This window comes from Callionymus lyra, chromosome 5, assembly GCF_982586985.1.
Source record: "Callionymus lyra chromosome 5, fCalLyr1.hap1.1, whole genome shotgun sequence".
NCBI lineage: Eukaryota > Metazoa > Chordata > Actinopteri > Syngnathiformes > Callionymidae > Callionymus > Callionymus lyra.
In genome coordinates, this window is record NC_141822.1 from 26369231 (window position 1) to 26388189 (window position 18959).

Here is an 18959-nt window from a genome sequence, read left to right on the forward strand (position 1 = left end):
TTAACTTTTACTTACTATAACTAAAAGAATAGGGGCAACAATTTCCACGCCCACAATGTACGACTCAGGTGTTCCTTCCCCTCACCTGCTTTTTTCTCACACAACAATCCTCGTCCACACGCCAGCATGTCTGCAGTCATGACGGTGAGTGAGAATCATTAAAAAAACAAAAAAAAACACGTTTCTCCCCCTTTGATCATTTTTTTTATATACTATTCTGAATGATAATGACGAGCTGGATGTCGTTCTTGTTGACACGTTTTCTCACCTGACAGGAAGAGTTCAAGAAAGCAGCGGAGGAGATGAGGATGTTGAAGCAGTGGCCCACCCTCACAGAGTCCTCGGCGCTCTACGGCTTCTACAAGCAGGCCATCGCCGGAGACATCAACATCGGTGAGTCGCTACTGTGTCGCCCAAGAACATGTGGGTGTGGTGGTGCACAAAAATGAGGCTTGTCCAGTTCGCTTATATGAGTCAGCAGCGAGTTAAGATAAGTTAAGATCGAAAAAGAAGTAACCATGCATGTACTGATACGCTTGTGTAGAGTGGGCTTATAGAATGAAGACAATCCAGTTCTGTGAGTCGATCGTAAAGATGGCCAGCCGGTTAAGTCACATGGATCTCGAAAAAATAAATGTGCTATAAGTGAATGAATGCACGTGGATTGAAAGAAAAATGTAAACTAAAATATTTAGAATAAAATAACAATTTAAATAGAAAATATTAGCAAGTTTTCCGACTCAAAATGTTGAATAAATGCTCATTCGCATTGTATGTTTAACAAAAATATATGAATGAAAACATTTCAGCCAAAAAAAGTTTTTTAATGTCGTTTTGTTATTTAATAATAATAATAATAATAATAATCTCTATTTATATAGCGCTTTTCTAGACCAGGGTCACAAAGCGCTTTGACAGCCATTCACACATACTGATGGGAGTAGGCTGCACATATTATTTAAAAAAAAATTACCCTACTTAAGTACACTTAAACACAATGGAAATCTTTGTTATAAAAAGTTTTTTTTTCAGTGCTTCACTAATGTATATTGATTGAGCTACAATATGATCCACAGCTCGCCCTGGACTTCTTGACTTCACAGGAAAGGCAAAGTGGGACGCATGGAACTCAAAGAAAGGTCCGTCAGAGTCAAAAACCTCATATTTAAATACTATACATTAGCAGATCATTTGCTAACGGACTTCTATTTCACAGGTCTGTCTTCAGAGGAAGCAATGACGTCCTACTTGTCCGTAGCGAAGGAAGTGAAGGAAAAATATGCGAGTTAGCTTTTATTTCACACACTATCATCTCAAGAAGCGCTGCTACTGCATTGTAGGCTTAGCAATTGTCTTCTGATTATTTGGCTTCAGATTTGTATTAAAAGAACATTGTATATAAAATCAATGAACTTGCATGACTGAAACTACAAAAATAAAGATTTCTTTTAAAAAATACATTCTCCAGCGCTGCATACTTTGATCTTAAAAGAGATGGGGGAAGTTTCTTTGGTGTGAGAGCAGTTAAAATATTTCTGACCTACATTTTTCGTCACACAACGACCGTATCTGTCGGGAGCCCACTGGTTGCTAGGCGACCTGTTGAGCAGGGCAGGAGAGAGACCTGTGTGTGTGGAGTGCTGCTGTGGCTGATGGAACCCTGTTGCTTCCTGGGTCTTTTCGGAAGGTTCTGAGTCAACCGCCATCTTCGCCACCTCCTCAGAATCTCTTGCTGCACCTGCAGGAAACAATTTTCCGTTACCAGCTGCTCGTTCTTGAGAGAGGTCGTGGCAGGACCTTACTTCTCCATTCATGAAGGCGTAGAGGACAGCCACCACAAAGCCCTTCAATAAAGAATGGAGGATGATGTTTGATTCCGTATCAGTTAAAATTATGATCATGCTGACTCACCTGTGTGGACAACAGAGCCAGCTCAGCAAAAGTCCAGAAGCTGCTGACGTGGACAGGCATGAAGACAAAGAGGATGTACTGCAGACCAAACAGAGTCACCAGGAAAAATGTAGACCTGATCAGCTTCCTGTTGAACATAATCTTAAATGAGCATCTCACGAGGCTCTCATCATCAATAGTGGTTGAGGCTGACATACTTGTACTGACTGAACTCATGCCTCTTTGCATCGGGCTTCTTCAGTTTGCTCACTAGGATCCTTAAAATTCCCAGGAAAAAAAACAGATTCACCTGGAAAAAAAAGATCTTAAAGGCTCAATTTGTCAGATTTAAAAATGGTGTTTCTGGCTCCCCCTAGTGTCGAAATAGTCTGATTAGGAATTCAGACATTTCTGAGAAAAAAACATGTTTGGTTACAAAATGGGAAAAGGCTTCTTGTGGTAACGATTTGTGTTTTTTATCTTCCAGGTAACTTTAAAAAGTATTTCAGTACTTCATATGATAACACTGTTTCTCACCCACTGCTGAAGTTTAGTGGTTTAGTGGTCAAGTGATGTTTGCAGATTCTCTGGGTTGGTGGTTCATGCACAGTGACGGCTAAATAGTTCTACTAGGTTAGACATAATGGTTCAATAATAATCAAAAAAAGAAATATCAATAAACTGTAATATCCCTAAATACATAATGGTTCACAATTAAAAACAATTATTTTAGAGAATATTAAAACAAAAAAGATCTCTACATGTTTTAAAAGTCTATAGCTTAAAGAAAAAAGCAAAAGAGTCTCTTACACATAAGGTTAGGATAACTGGCAGGCGAAGGATCCACCACACCCATTCATGTCTCCTGGTCTCCCAGCATCTGGAAGCAGCAGAATGTTAACAACCTCGTCTGATGTGCCAGACTGAACACAAACGCTTACCCTTCATCCTCATAAAAATATTTGGCACATCCCCAGCAGATGATGACGGTCCCGGGCAGACCTATGTAAAAAAAAAAATCTGTCATGGTTTGCACTAGAGTGAGACGAGCAACTTCAAGGCTTCCTACCCCAACTCAGAACCATGTACCAGGTGAGATGCTTCCTCAGGGAGAAGAAGGAGCGGCTCACCAGGGTGAACAGGAAGTGACCCTCCACCAGCAACCAGCTGTAGTTGGCCAGGATGGAGTAGTTGGAGAACATCAGCACTACCTTGCACATCACCTGACAGAAATCAATTCAAATGATCACACCTTAGACTTTTTTTTTTCTTCTATCATCGAAACATGTAATTCACTTAGAAGGTGTGAGAATGATGGCTGTATGTCTTCATGCGGTGGATATTTTGGATGTAGTTATACAATAATAAAGACTATTTTACCGGATAGTAGCCGCATTGATGAAACTTATCATCAGTAAATAGCAGAGCATCCCTGATGAAGATGAAGATGGCCTTAATGATGAAGGAGATGAAGAGCTGGATATGAATGTAGTTCCTGGTACAATGAAGCTTCCTGAAAACGGAAAGAAAATGATCTTTAAACCTACCAAGAAAGACAAAACAATAATGATATTGTCTTGCTAGTGATGGACTGATGAAGCTTCATGAAGCATCATTCTTAATTTTAAAGACCACTAGATGGCACTCTCTGCTCAATAACTGCTTTAAAAAGCAATTTTATTGAAATCTCACATACAATTTTTAAGTGAGCACAGCGACTACTGAGCACTAAAAAAAAACCATGCTTCATGAAGCTTCATCAACCCATCACTACTTCTTACCGAAACAGGCAGAATATAATGATGGCGATGATAAGGGAGATGGCAGAGAGCGTGTATCCAACAGTGTACATCATCCTCACATTGAAGAAATGCATATGAGCATCTGAAGACTAAGGATAACATATATTTGATTAAGATTTCCCCAAACACTGAAATCAATATGTTTGTAAATATATTATATATTAAAAAAAATCACCTCAATGAGGAAGTGGAGCGTTTCATTAAATGTATAACCACATGCGTCTTCATGTGGAACGAGCGGGTCGGTCCATCCAGTGACAGTGCAGTTACGAAACACTCTTCCTGAAAAGTAAAAGTGCATTGAACACCTACTCAATTACAGCAGGTCAAATGTGTTTCTAATGAGGTCAGTCTCACCATTGAAAAAATCTGGACATGGCTGAGAGACGGTTTCACCCAAAGAAGTAGGCGGCCAACAATTTAGGTAATCCCACATTCCTTTACAATGTGTACTCTTATTGTTCTCTTCATAAACATGAATAAATACAACAGAAACATAGAAATAGGTTAAAAATAATATGGTTGGAAAATATTGTGAAAACATTTCGAATGCAGATCACTTCCATTTCCAAATAATCTTAAATAAAATAATATTCCTGTAGAGACGAACGGACAAATAATGAAGTATTAAGCAGAATGAATACAAAATATTCTTGGGTGTGTTTTATAAATTGACCAGTAGATGTCTCTCAAACATTTCGTCAAACATGAGATTCGCTTAAAACATTTTATTAGTTTTATTTAATAGTCCCTCTAGTTACTCTTAACAGAATTCTAAGTAAACTGTTTTGAGCAACAAATAGAGTATGAAAATCCAAAAGTACCTGATTCAAAACGCTCCAGTTCTTTCATACATTTATCTTCTTCATTTACTAGATGGGTATGCGGTTGACAGCCAAGTTTCAATTGAACCTTGCAGAAATTTTGAGCATAATAAATTATTCACATTTAAATTGAATTTGTTTGAAAATAAAAATGAAAATCACCTGTTGAATCAGAAGAAGTCCAATGATTCGAGGAAAAGTCATTTTATCACACGGGTTCTTCATCCTTATCTGATTTTTGAGATAAAACCAGCTGCCAAATTGAAGATATATTGGATGTGAAAATCAAATAGTGAAGATAACGTTTTTTTCTTATTATTTCGGGAAAGTTGAAGAAAGCAAAGTAACGTTTCCTGTAAGGACTTTCAAAATAAAAAAACCCAAACAAGTATTAAACGTGATTATTAACCCGATATCAAATTATTATTTCCAATACACATACTTTGTCATAGATATTCTACTATACCATTACAAATGGTATACTTTAACAAAAGGAGTAACTCTATTACCTTTGCCGAAATTTGTTTTGAAAAGTGTTGTTCAAATCCCGGTAGCATCCACAGCAGCCAGAGTTTGACGGAACTGTCGTCATGGCGTCCACGCCCCGCCTCCTCAGGGGCGCTGTCATGGCAACAGCAATGTTTGATGGCGGTTTGCGAGACATCCATCGTCAACTCAACACTTTTTTTTCTGAGAAAATAGATGGAATTTGATTCTGACCTGTGTTATGAGCATATGTGAGTGTAAAAGCTGAATGTACTAAGGCTGGATTTTTGACAGAAGTCGACTTTCTTCACGCTAATGAATGTTGCACCTGTGCAGAGAAGATATGAAGATATTTATTTAATTTTGAAATCTACAACATCATATTATTTGAGACCAGAAGCCTAGCTAGTTTGTCTGTACCTTTTTTGAGTGTATACAGTTAAAAGTGTAATTTGTTGCAAACTATAATGTTATTTTCCATTGTTTATACAGTGATTTCCATAATTGAATTGGCTCCTTCAGTGCCCCCAGCCCTCTGTCATGACTGGTGAGGATCTCGAGTGGACCTGTCATGATGGAGGAGACAATCCATGCTCCAGAAACATACATAAGAAGGAGGAAGACGCCGGTGCCTTTGGGTCAGCTGGTGGAGAAGAGCAAAAACAGAGTAAACATCCCAAACCATCTGCTGGAAACAAGTAATTTTTTATTTGAAACAACCTTGATTCAATATTATTCTTCATAGCCTAGGTTTGTTTTGACATTTTTGCTGCACCTGGAGAGTATTATATGTTCACTGTGCTGCACTGTGATGCACAGAGTTCATACAAAGGATGTTGTTTGTTGTGTTTTTAAGAATATTTTGTTGAGTGTAAACATACATTAACTGCTATTTTGCAGGTGCAAGATCTACTGTTTGCAATTCTTATCACTTCAGGTCTAATTGGTGATTTAAGATTCCCTTCACAACAATTTCTGAGCCATAGTGACTATAAACCTTAATTCAATAAACATACAGCATGTCGTGGCCAACTAATGTGTCATGTACATGCAGAAAAACACTCACATGGATTCAACACTTAATCATCATAATAAATCCCACAGCTAATGCATTTGGAGCACTTTTGTATTCGCAGAAAGCAAGCAGCAATGGTAGAAGCACATATATGATGGTTACATCTTTTTAAATGATAATCGTTTGTTTGTCCCTCACAGAAATATTTGCCAAAATGAAAAGCAGTGCATTGATCCAAGCAGAACCCTCTGAACTCCACTTCAGTGGGTTTGAGCCTGGGAAGGAATACCTAAAGAGTCTGGTGAAGGACATGACACATTTATCTTTCATATTAGTTCATCCTAATATAAAAAAAAAATAGCTGCATCCTTGAATATACTTGATTTACTGGAAAATGAACGGATGTCAATGAAATTATTTTTGATTTCTTTTTTACTTCAGAAACTAATCAACGTCTCATCTGAAGTCATGAATATTCACATCATCCCGACCGAAACGGAGAACTTTCATACCACATACACCAAAAAGGTACCTTTGTCATCTTCAATTTTGATTGATAGACAGCTGTGCCAAATGCAATCAGCTTCTTGTGAACATTCAGTTTCATCTTGTCTTCAAGTATCGACTCATACCGGGCCTCTTTTACACCGTCGACATCCATTTCTGTCCAGATGAGTGGCGCTACTTTCATGACTGCGTTCGGGTTCACTGCAAGGTCAGCGTGTCACTCTTTTTAATGGCCTGCCACCTAATTGAACCACAAAATTACCACTCTCAGGAAGGTCCTGGGTGATGAGGCGTGTCCTTGTCCTGTTAATCTTTTTTTTTTCATATTTCTTGTTTGTATCACCACTATCCTCACATAGGGGGAAGAGAACCTGTTTATTCCAGTTCATGCCTACCCGGTCATCGATGACCTGCACATCCCTCCACGTATTGATCTACCAGCCGTGCCAATTGGACACCGGTGGGTGTGTGTTCATGCAGTACCCTGTGTTTCGTCCACCTGTCTCTTCATATATGTATCAACACTCACCCATGCCTGTGTGGTCTCAAGTGAGGACGAAAAACAAACATCTCTGTCTTGTCTCCAGTGTAATCCATGCCATTCCTCTGAGATGTAGCTGTCCCATCGATTTTGAGTTTCAGCTGTATATTATTCAGCCTCATGAGGCCTTTTCCATCCATCTCCTGTCAGGTAGGTCCGTCTGCATCCATAGATTTCTCTTCGGTCGTTCCACAAATACATGTTTTTTTGTTTAGAAGAAGATATTTCCTGCAAGTTATACTTGTTTTCTCTATTGACTTTCAAAAGTATATTATACATATTATTTCATGATTACCTCCACCAAAGAGGTTATTAGCGATTGACACGGATCATATGATTGAATATTTGCGTTGCTCTGGAGTTTCATATGGATTTAGGAATGGTTAAAAAAATGTCACTAAGCTGTCATATTTTAGATTCCCTGCGAAAAACTAGAACAAGAATAAAGGCATGTACGCTTGTGCTAACAACGCATTGAGTCTTTGAGTTTTTGATTAGCAAGGTTTTTTTTTTTTTTAAAAACAATAGAATTTTGCTCCGAGATGGTTCATTAAAAGTACGCTCTAGAAGAGTTTGGTGGCTGCTGGACCCAGGAAGTGACATCTGATTGAACAACCGGATAGAGCGCTGCAGTGCTTTCTTCTTCGTGCCTATTGTGTAAATCGTGCAAGTTAAGGAACACTACTACCACCTGCTGCCTAGTTGAGCTCAGTGCAATTGGCCATATATTTAAAATTAGTTATTTTTTTAAACATAGGAAAATAATCAGACATTTAAAATAAACTTTTCTTTGATATATTCTTACAGAATATTCAGTGTAAAATCAAACAAATATCAGAAGTACTTTGTGCTTCTGCCATATTCAGCCACCTAGAGAGCTCTACAAGTCATGACCGTACTAAAATGCAAAAGAATAAACTCAAAATATACTGTGCATTTGGTAAATATAAAATGGAATGAACCAAAGCCAAGACACTCTTCTTGAATTTTTATGTATACGCTGTATTTTTACAGAGATTTAAAATGTTCTCCTTGGCAGAGGTATGCAGGGTTTTTAAGCTTTTGAATTCCATAGCAACATTTTTACTTGAAATATTTTTTATCCATAAAGTCAACGGATCTGCCGAGCACAGTCATGATGACGGATTCAAAAGGTCGCCCACCGACAGCCTCGAGTCATTCGGACCGATTAAGACGCTCGAAACTGGTTTCGGCTCTTCTGACCCGCTCAAAGGTGAGACACATAAATCAGAGAGATAATAGCGTTTCTTATATTGGATTTAACAGAGAGCTTGTGTTATTAAATATCCACCTGCTACCGGTTCTCGCTCTGGGAATCAAACTAAAGACAAAGGAATAGCAATTTGTTGTTTTGGCTTTATTAACATTTTCAGTCTTTCTTTTTACTTGCTTTTGTCATCTGGACATTAGCTTTGATTGCCTTTGCTTTTAGGTCCCTTGTGTTCTTATCAACTAGTCTTTGTGTGACACATTCAAGTTATTAAAACAGTTAGTATAAATGGTTTTATAAAATGTGTTTAACTGTAACTTAAACGTTTACCGTCAGTTTGTTTTATTTCAATGGAAGTTACTAACCTTTTTCTTTTTCAACTAATTTTAGGTGTTATTCCAGCCAATGGGGAGGTGAAAATAATTGTGACTTTCAGCCCGATCCAATATGAGACCGCTCAACTCATCATTCAGCTAGTGATCTGCCAGTTCAACACCAAGCCTTTCCTCTGCACCATCACTGGCAGCTCTGCCCCGCACCTGGCCCTCAGGTATCATTATTTCACATTATACACACTACACAGTAGAACAAATGGGATATAAATACATAAGTGCCACTTTGTCAAAAGCACAAATCATGTTTGCAAAAGAAATAATGTTTGAATTTAGCAAGATGAAATGGCCTTCAGAGGCACAATAAAAATAAACTTTCCAAATGTTCATTTCTCTCTCTCTCTGATCTTTTAAAAGGCATTTTTAATTTGGTTCCCAAGAGAACGGGGATCCATCACGTAACAGCTCTCTTCAAGATTGTTATCTGTTTAATAATTCATTAAAATAGTGCAGTAGCTGGTGCAGCAGAGTAAACCAAACAAACAATGTTCAGCATATAAGCACCCTTTTTTTTTGTCGAGTCATTAGCAAGGTTATTCATTTAAAGTTCTGTCCTGTGTAGGATGCTAGTAGGGAGAAAACTTTCATACTGATTTGTTTATAGTTGTTTTTTTGTAGTTTAAGTTTATATTGCAGGTTCCATATAACAGTTAGTTCCTTCATAAAGACACTATCCTGCTTGTTTCCATCACTCTTTGACTACACATAATCTGATCAAAGGCTTTATTACCCCCATAAAGAAGATCTTCCCATTATTGCTTTGTTCTGTTTGTTTGTTCATAAACTTGTCTCTTATACATTTTAGGGAAAAAAATAGTAGATGAAATCAATAATAACATTTTGGGTGGGATTTCGATTCCCATAGGTTTTAGTAAGGTGCTGTAGGAGTTTTTATTTACTTGTATGGCTACTACTGCTGCTGCCACAATTTGTTCAGAACCAGCAAAAGAATATTAAAAGTGAACAGACATGAATTTATAGAATACAACAACAGCAATTAGTTAATAGAATTGATGTTCATTTTGTGTTGATATTATAAATTCTCTGTGCTTTTCTATTTTATTGTTAATTCTATTTCATATTTTTGACAAAGGGAACATTTTTTGTAATGGTTCAATCAATACAATCCTCATGGAATAATAGAATCAGAACTTTTTATTTAAGTTGAATTGATTTTTTTTGGCTTCCCAATTACAAAGCATGTAGAGGTCTGTAATTTGTATCAAATGTACTCTTCAACTGTGAGGGACAGAATCTAAAACAAAAATGCAGAAAATCGAAGTGGATGTTTTTTTAAATAATGAATTTCAATTCTTTTTGCATGAGATAATTATTTGATCGCCTATCAACCAGTAAGAATTTAGGCTCCCACAGACCTGTTAGTTCTTCTTTAAGAAGCCCTCCTGTTCTCCACTCATTACCTGTACTAACTGCACCTTTTGAACTTGTTACCTGTATAAAAGACACCTATTGACACACTGAAACATACTCCAACCTCTCCACAATGGCCGAGACCAGAGTACGGTGTACATGTTAGGACATCGTCAGGTGTCAGACAAAACGGCTTCATCCGTCAGACGAAGCAGCCTCAGACAAAACGCTCTCAGACAAACCTCCGTCAGATCGAACTTTGTCAACCTTCAAAATAAAAGTCCAATTTGCAATAAAATGGTTCGCTTATTTTTTCCAGGCGCTATCTGATGTAGTTTTGTCTGGGGACTTTTATTTTAAAGGTTGACAAAGTTCGATCTGACGGAGGTTTGTCTGAGGCTGCTTCGTCTGAGGCCGTTTCGTCTGACGCCGTTTTGTCTGACGCCGTTTTGTCTGACGGAGGTTTTTCTGAGGCTGCTTCGTCTGAGGCCGTTCATTCTGAGGCTGCTTCGTCTGACGGAGGTTTTTCTGAGGCCGTTTGGTCTGATACCTGACTATGTACATTCCCAAAGTTAGCAAAACTTTGTATTCTTGCTTTTTATTTTTTTTAAATGTGTTCATCTGTAAATCTTCTGCTTGAATTGTGAATTTCCGAACTCAGATAAATAAAATTATCTATTTAATTATCTATCTAATGTTGTTTTGTATGAAGCCTAAGGCTGCTTCGTCTGACGGATGTTTGTCTGAGGCTGCTTCGTCTGTAGGATGAAGCCGTTTGGTCTGATACCTGACGATGTCCTAAAATGTACACCGTACCAGAGAGCTGTTGAAGGACATCAGGGATACACTTGTAGACCTGCAAAAGGCTGGGATGGTAAAGATGCTACAGGACAATAGGCAAGCAGCTTAGTGAAGAGTCAACAACTGTTGGTGCAATTGTCAGAAAATGGAAAAAGTTCAAGACGTCGGTCAATCTCCCTCAGTCTGGAGCGTCATGCAAGATCTTTCCTCGTGGGGTATCAATGATCATGAGGACAGTGAGAAATGAGCCCAGAACTACACGGCAGGATCTGGTCAATGACCTGAGTAGAGCTGGGACCACAGTCTCAAAGAAAACCATCAGTAACACCGCCGTCATGGATTAAAATCCTGCAGTGCACACAAGGTCCCACTGCTCAAGCCGGCACATGTCAAGGCTCCTCTGAAGTTTGCCAATAACCATCTGGATGATCCAGAGGAGGAATGGGATACGGTCATGTGGTCTGATGAGACAAAAGTGGAGCTTTTTGGTCTAAACTCCACTCGCTGTGTTTGGAGAAAGTAGAAGGATGAGAACAACCCCAAGAACACCATCCCAACTGTGAAGCATGGAGGTGGAAACATCATTCTTTGCGGATGCTTTTCTGCAAAGGGGACGGGATGACTGCACCGTTTTGAGGGGAGGATGGATGGGGCCGTGTACTGTGAGATGTTAGCCAACAATCTCCTTCCCTCAGTAAGAGCATTGCAGATAGGTCATGGCTGGGTCTTCCAGGATGACAACAACCCGAAATACACAGCCAGGGCAAATAAGGAGTGGCTCCGTAGGAAGCATCTCAAGGTCCTGGAGTGGCCTAGCCAGTCTCCAGACCTGAATCCAATTGAAAATCTTTAGAGAGAGCTGAAAGCCTGTGTTGCCCAGCGACAGCCCTGAACCCTGGAGAAACGTTCTACAGAAGATCTGTATGGAGTGGGCCAAAATTCTTGCTGCAGTGTGTGCAAACCTGGTGAAGAACTAAAGAAAATGTCTGATCTCTGTAATAAGTGCTAAGACTATAAACAGGTCCAAATAGACTTACTTAACAAACTGACTACAAATTAGTGTTGTGTCGTTCGCGAACGATTCGTTCGAAAGAACGAATCTTTTGAGTGAATGTACTGAACCGAATCACTTCATGAAGTGATTCGGTTCCTTTCTCAGTTCAGTTGAAGTCACTCAGCCGCGATCGTGCCGGTGGGAGGATTCTATGATGATGATTATCATGATATGATGATGATTATTCTATGATTCTATGACTCGCTGAATCCTCGGCGTCAGCGAACGACGCAGCTACTCGTGGGGGAGGGACTGAGGACGGAGAGAGGGACTCCGCTACAGAACATTTAGTTTTAAAGGATTTCTTATTTTAATATTTGTTTTTACTTAAACAAGGCCTTTTTAATTTATTGTTGATTGTATTTGAGTTTATATTACATTTTATTATTATTATTATTTTTGTTTTATTTTGACTGAACGAGGATTCTCATCCGGGGATTCTCAAAAGATTCGGTCAGTGAGTGAACGAGGTCTCATCCGGGGATTCTCAAAAGATTCAGTCAGTGAACGAGGATTCAAGTTCGGCTGTGAACACACCTCAAGATCTTCTCTATTTGCTAATTCCTCGCGAATGTCACTCGTCCTTGTCCGTGAACGCACCGGGTGTTTTTTTTTTTTTTCATTGTCCCTGAAGTGCAGTGAATGTGAACCTCGGGTCTGAATCATTAAAACTAGTAACGGATTGTTTGGCTGCGTTCAGGAAGTAGAAGAAATTGCAGTCAGGGCTCCATAAGCACAGAGTTATTGATTTGGTGAATGAACGAACTGAACGAATCTTTTGAACGAATCATTTTAATGAACTGATTCTAGTGATTCAGTACACTCAAAATAACTGCCGTGCCCATCACTACTATAAATAAATACCTGAGTACATGTGGACACCACGAAGGACAGTGATGATGATGTCTCACAGCTGTGGAAAAAGAGGTACGATATGAAAGAGGATGATTCATACCCAATGTGAGAAGAATAAAGGTACTGTCATCATCCTTTCACTGATGGAGCTGCTCAGCGATCCAAGTGTAGTGTAGAGGAGGAGAGGTTCTTTATCATAAAGGAATGGTTTGATAACTTGTCTCCAATACACTGTAGCGCTTTCAGTAAACCTCCCAGGGAAAATACAGTCGGTTGTTGTCAGGCTACTGCTTTTGTAAACCAACGGTTGATGCAAAATGAAGCATTAAACTTGTGTTCGACAGAGAAATGATGCAGAAATCAACGGTGCCCGGTGACTGCAAGGTATCGCCGCCGAAAGTTTCCTCGCCTGCTAAAGGGAAATACAGAGCAAAAAAGGATGCTGTTAGTCTACAGGTAAACATGATCAAGCTAACTATTAAAAGTTTGAGTTGAAACCAACCATGAAACAGAATATTTTTGAGTTTAATGAACAGTGTGGTTTTTCTACCTGTAGCTGGGTAAGAGTCCGGCGGATGCTAAGGCAGGGGCGGACTCAAAAATGGACGCCTGTACTCCTGCGGGGGTGTCAAAGATGCTTATTAAAGACAGTAGTAAACTCACCTCTAAGGAGTTAAGAGATGGTAAATGAAGCAACTTCTCCTTTATTCTGTAGACTTCACAGTTGATGATGAATATTCTTCTTGTTTTCACTGGTATCAGGTAGTTGTATGGTGGGGCTGAAAACCAGACAGTTGAAGGAGGCATTCTTTAGAGAGCAGGTGACGCAATATGCCAGAGACGAGGATGCCAACCGCCTTAAGCGGTAAGTTGCAGATGCAGCACACCATTATTCAATAGTGATGGGCTCATTTCTTTTCTAACAGACAGGTTCATCTGGGTAAGGACCCCGTGTCGGCCGAATGCAGGAGGCAGATACTAAATGAAAGAGAGATTGCTCTGAAAAAGTATATGGTAAGATGATGCTTTTCAAGTGTGAGTGTAGAATTTCGTTTCCTAACTAAACTATTAAAACGTATTGCAGGAAAGAAGAGGAGACGTGAGTGATGATCAGGAATTTGTCTGGGGACAACCCCGCCTCTCCTCAGTCAGAGTACTTTGCGACGCGGGACAGGTTAGACTGCATTTTTTAAAAATTCAACTCCTTTTATGTGCTGGTGTCAATATAACTCAACTGACAATACTGCCTACTCTTTTCACCGCATTTTTTCATTTCTCATAAATCTGCTGTAGACTCCCACAGGATCTCCATCCTTCCAGTTCTACTCCAGCTTTAACTGGGAGCTGAAACACAGAGTGCTCAGACTCTTCCAGCAAGCAGCTCGCAAGGTACACACTTCCTAGCACAGCCAGTCTGCTGAAGTTGCACAAGCAACCTACATAAAAGATGAATGCTCATCCTCAGTCTCCCGGGGACTTCGCCTATAGTTATGTGAATATTAAAAATGCTTACATGTATAGTTTCTCTATGCTAGAGTAACTTTCCTTAATTCTCCTGGAGGCTTTAATGAAAGAGGAACTTTCTTAATGACATAATGCTATTACTATTTCTCTCTTAATATTGTCTGTGGTTGGAAAATATATATGGTTTAAATGTTTCCCTTTTATATTCAACTAGCTAGCAGTAGAATGTAAAAGAGCTTAAATAACTGGCATTTCTTGGGGACTTTTCTCCTGCTTTTGCACCCTGCAATAGTAGGAAAAAATTTGCTTAAATGTCAGTTACTTAGTATTTAATATATATTATTTAAATGTAGTAGAAAAATTGAGGAGTCTCCTGCCCTCCCTTTGGCTCCTTACAATTTATGAAAGGAGCTGAATTTCATGAATAATATATATATATATATATATATATATATATATATATACATTGTATGTGAATTGGACTTATTTCAACTCTCATGGTCTCCCCCCCTCCCTTGTGCTTCCTGATAAGACCATTTGCTTACTTTTTGACATAAACATCAGGCATTAAACGGAGTTACAGTCTGTCTGTTTTTATTTTGCAGGTTATAATCCGCTGTCGTATGAATCGCAGGCTGGCGCTGTTGAAGAAAAGTCGGCCACACTCAGAGCACAAAGGTTTTTAATATTTGGTATTATCCCGGTTTGCAAATGTCATGTTAATGCTGTGTAATCTAAGAGCTCCCAGAAGTAAATCCACATTTATTTGAAAAACACATGTAAGCACCTGGATCTGAGCTCCTCTCTGCCTCCAGTCATGTATTAATCACAGGCATTTTCTTTATCTCTTTTTTCCTCCGGCCAGTTGAAGAAAAGAAGATGTATGATTGGATGATATCCCCTGACCAAGTCTTTGCCTCTTCCTTTCCCATTTTCTCTGAAATTGATGACATTGATCAGCTGGTGGGTAGAATTCAGAGTGTTTGCAGGTGGGGTTGTACTCCAATTATATATATTGCTAGATTAAAAAAAAAAGTAAAAATCAAGTTAATGACATGACTTGAGTTCTAATTAAGATACATTTATTATTTTTTTGAAAATAGTCTTTATAAATGTATAACTAAAACACTGAAGGTAAAGACATTTCAGAAAACATTTTATAAACAACTCATTAAACATATTATATTGGTTAGGGTTGAATATATAAAGCTGTTTATGGTCTTCATATCCTCAGGTCCAGGTTCCAACTAATCTGGAGACGTTGCCAGTGGACCATGTGACCATGCAGATTCCTAGCTTTGAGCTTCAGGTCGGTGCTAACAGCAGTTTCTGAGTGATGATCAGGATTTGCACATTTCAGTTTCACTTTTGCTCTTCTTAGATTCCGGAGCACTACAGAATCATGGGCTATCGGATCGTGACCACATGGGACGCTTTTAGCTCGTACATCCCAACCACTTTAGCTAGGCCGCTGCGTACAGACAATCTGGTGACAATCCTTGACCTTCATCATGCATATTAAAACCATCACCTCTGATGAACAAACTTTTATCATTGATTTCTTCCCTCAGGTGATCACAGTGGTGGATCAGAATCTAGGTGAAGAAGCCGTGGTGGAAGAAACGACACCGTCTCTCGACCTGGACATCACTTTTCCAGAAGCTCTGCTCAAGCCTGTTGCCGCCCATCCACTCAGAATATTTGTAAGCATTACTCTTAATGTTAACATTAGGTCTATTTAGAGATGTTTTACTCATAATTGTTTCCTTAAGAACCCAGCACCAGGTCTGCAGACGTATAAACCAACGCCCAAATATCTGGAGAGTGATTTGGAGTACCACCTGTGTCCGCTGCCCAGGTAAATAACACCAGTTTTATACGGTTCATACTAAGTTAGAGTATAAGGCGAATGTTGTGGTGTTAAAAATGTACTATGTGTGCAGGTATCCGTCTGTTGATAACAGTACGGGCAAACGTCCTGAGCGCAAGGTGACCCTCTTTTCAACATTATGGAAACCTGGATCACCAGGGATAGTTTTTAACTTTTAAAATATACTTTAATACATTTAGGTGACAATTGAAGAGATATTGACGTGGAAGAATTTTGACTCCATCACGACACACTATTTGTCAACACTGCAGACCCAAACAACTGACTTTGCATTGCGAAGGTGAGTTTAAAAAAAAACCCATTTGTATTCTGTGTAAATTATCTGGTTGGGAAGTTACTTGAATGTCCGGAATCCAAAATGATCACTCTTTCAGTGGATTAAAAGTAATTGTAATAGGTTTTATTTTTGAAAATGCAAATAATATTTGTTTCTTCCTGCTATATATGTGAATATTTAAGTGATGATGTCAATTGTGCATTTTGTTCATTGTAACAAAATGAACAAAAAGAAATAAGAAATTTCATTGTAACTTTCTTATTTCCATTTGAGTAGAGTGGGAAGCAAGTTGACACAATTAATGAATATAGAATGCAAAAACCCAGACTGTCCTCTCATTGTTTTGGAGAATTTTACCAAAACAAATCTTGGAATTATGGTTCTTCAGGTAATTTTGTATGTATAGTTTGTATGCCCTTTCTATAGTCCAATGTTGGCCACAGTGGCAAACTTTAGGAGCGATTGGCACATGAAAAATGAGGAGGATTATGAGGATGAACAACTCAACAATGACAAAAAACGTGACATTTATTTACCAAGAATGTGAAATTTGGATGTGTTCATTTCCAATATAATAACGATAGGTTGATGTGGCACCTCTGTTACCTGAGCAGGCTAACGTCATATTCATTTAGCTTTCCGAAAATGTTCAGAAGACTTTTCTGATCCATGTCAAGGGAATAATGTGTGAGGTATTTCTCTTTACAAATGTCTGTAAATAATCGCTCTGGACTTTGCAAGGCTGATGATTAATTCATGATGTCAGTGAGTTAAGTCTCTTGATGGCAATATAGTTGTCAACAATCACCCATCACCTTCCTCCTGACCACCGTGCAATCATACATCTGCTCTGGATCGTTACCTCCTCATGCCTGTCAGCCCAGATCAGCCCAATCACATCCGAGATAGGTGTTATCTCATGCAAGAGGAAGCAACCCTCTTGCTCTCTCCTTTTAATTTTGTGTCTCTCCATCACCGTTTTTTAATGCTCCCGGTATAATCCACCACTTACCGGCATAAAAACTAAGGCTTGTGACTTTTAAAGGGTTGACCTTCTCCCCAATCTCTTTATAAAACGCCCGAGGCCACAATCTAGAGTGGTCGCACCATCTGCAACAAGAGGTGTAATAAGGTCAAAACAAGAAGTCTTTTCTTTTAAATATTCAGTCTTTTATGTCTTTGTCTACACTGCTTTTAGATATTTACTGCGGATAGACTGTCTGTAAAAATAATGTGATTTTTTTTTTAAATAATAGTTTAGTCCCCATATTTTTGTTAATGATTGACCTTAAATAAAGCTAATTTTTCATAATTATTTTTTGATAATAGTGTTAGAAATGTTTTGGCAGCCCCTCAAAAGTCTTCGTGTATTTTCTGGCCTTTAATAATCACTTTACTATTGTCGCATATATGTATCACATCATGTAGTTCACGTGTGTCAAACTCTTGGCCGGGGGTCCAAATCAGGCCTGTAAAGTCATTTTATGTGGCCCAGCAGAAAGTTTTGTGAAAATCAAAGTAGATTAATGTTTATATTGATATGTTGACCAACAAAAATGTTGATCAATGTTCAAAATAAGATAAAAACCTGCAGTTATTAATGTCAACAATTAGAGTAAAACTGATGTGGATGGAAAGGAATTTGTTTGGTAAATAAAGGTAATTTGGTAATTAAGATAAATTGAACCTCAAAGAATAAAAACAAAAATATCAAAGTCAGAGTCCAACTTCCTGGCCCCACAAAGTTTGAAACCCCTGATGTGAATAATTCATTTTTATTTGGCTTAACCTCTTGGTCAAGGTGAACGACCTCTGCAACCGCATATGTTTTTCTTGACCCAGAGATGTTTACACTACAGAGAAAAATTGTCGGATAAAACATGACCAAGCTTCATATTTGACATCTGGTCTGCTTCTCGTCTGCATCTTCTCTTCACAGTTGTGTTGATTACAACCCAGATATACTTCCTGTAGTCACCCCGCCTGTGATCAGCAGCCCTCTTGTCGACATGTCAGCCCCGGAAGATGAAGAGTAAAGCAATGCGACACGTGGATATTTTTATTCAAGCACAAATTATCACTCACTGGTTTCATGTGCAGGTGTGAAAACTCAGGGATCCAACTGACACCGCAGATGATCAGAGCGGAGTTCTTGTCTGGAGAAGTAGCCGCACACCTGGCTGCAACCCTGGCTGGATGGTGAGCTAATGAAAAGATGGTTGGAAAATTTCTTACAGGATAATGAATTCCTATTTACACAATGAAGCTCCTTGGGTTCTATAAATAAGACACCAGATGCTTCTTATGCTGGATTAGATTTCTTGGAATGGACAATAATTATGATGTACTATTAGATCAAGACAGGATGTTTTCGGGATAAACTAAACAAGGAGATAATGACAAATGGACTGGGTGTTTCTTCCAGTAAGAGCTTCCTGTGGTCTGGAACTCACTGCATCATGGACAGAAAAAAACAGTGTAAACTGAACTTTGAATATCACAAAGTGTTATAAAGTGTTGTAGTGTTGTAAAAAAAAAGAAGAAATTAATACTTTTAG

The 18959-nt window shown here is 38.7% G+C and overlaps 3 protein-coding genes across 4 annotated transcripts in view; 2 read left to right on the plus strand and 1 right to left on the minus strand.

Annotated features, from left to right (window-relative positions):
• The first annotated feature begins 46 nt into the window (after positions 1 to 46).
• LOC148080108 (acyl-CoA-binding domain-containing protein 7-like) lies at positions 47 to 1458 on the plus strand. Its single transcript, XM_087792588.1, has 4 exons — positions 47 to 144; positions 276 to 393; positions 1077 to 1139; positions 1217 to 1458. The coding sequence occupies exons 1-4, from the start codon at positions 127 to 129 to the stop codon at positions 1288 to 1290; spliced, it is 273 nt and encodes a 90-aa protein (XP_087648714.1). The 5' UTR covers positions 47 to 126; the 3' UTR covers positions 1291 to 1458.
• Positions 1459 to 1532: 74 nt separating this feature from the next.
• Positions 1533 to 4776, minus strand: sctr (secretin receptor). The gene is made up of 13 exons (XM_087792587.1): positions 4679 to 4776; positions 4517 to 4604; positions 4050 to 4157; positions 3868 to 3974; positions 3672 to 3781; positions 3271 to 3403; positions 2960 to 3113; positions 2832 to 2892; positions 2701 to 2770; positions 2109 to 2200; positions 1912 to 2038; positions 1803 to 1844; positions 1533 to 1738 (listed from the first exon to the last, which is right to left on the minus strand). Exons 1-13 carry the CDS (start codon positions 4739 to 4741, stop codon positions 1553 to 1555), a joined length of 1341 nt encoding a protein of 446 aa, XP_087648713.1. The 5' UTR covers positions 4742 to 4776; the 3' UTR covers positions 1533 to 1552.
• A 1447-nt stretch (positions 4777 to 6223) lies between these two features.
• cfap221 (cilia and flagella associated protein 221) overlaps positions 6224 to 18959 on the plus strand; it is a 31151-nt gene continuing 18415 nt past the window's right edge. For both annotated transcript variants that reach the window (XM_087792590.1, XM_087792589.1), the window contains exons 1-23: positions 6224 to 6318; positions 6459 to 6545; positions 6637 to 6732; positions 6884 to 6984; positions 7112 to 7215; positions 8177 to 8299; positions 8687 to 8846; positions 13114 to 13225; positions 13326 to 13452; positions 13532 to 13634; positions 13696 to 13783; positions 13854 to 13943; positions 14063 to 14158; positions 14839 to 14911; positions 15099 to 15196; positions 15468 to 15542; positions 15615 to 15722; positions 15805 to 15936; positions 16006 to 16091; positions 16177 to 16222; positions 16304 to 16404; positions 18341 to 18433; positions 18502 to 18600. In XM_087792590.1, the coding sequence (XP_087648716.1) occupies positions 6232 to 6318; positions 6459 to 6545; positions 6637 to 6732; positions 6884 to 6984; positions 7112 to 7215; positions 8177 to 8299; positions 8687 to 8846; positions 13114 to 13225; positions 13326 to 13452; positions 13532 to 13634; positions 13696 to 13783; positions 13854 to 13943; positions 14063 to 14158; positions 14839 to 14911; positions 15099 to 15196; positions 15468 to 15542; positions 15615 to 15722; positions 15805 to 15936; positions 16006 to 16091; positions 16177 to 16222; positions 16304 to 16404; positions 18341 to 18433; positions 18502 to 18600 (2285 nt within the window). In that variant the 5' untranslated portion in view covers positions 6224 to 6231. The remainder of the gene's footprint in view (positions 6319 to 6458; positions 6546 to 6636; positions 6733 to 6883; positions 6985 to 7111; positions 7216 to 8176; positions 8300 to 8686; positions 8847 to 13113; positions 13226 to 13325; positions 13453 to 13531; positions 13635 to 13695; positions 13784 to 13853; positions 13944 to 14062; positions 14159 to 14838; positions 14912 to 15098; positions 15197 to 15467; positions 15543 to 15614; positions 15723 to 15804; positions 15937 to 16005; positions 16092 to 16176; positions 16223 to 16303; positions 16405 to 18340; positions 18434 to 18501; positions 18601 to 18959) is intronic.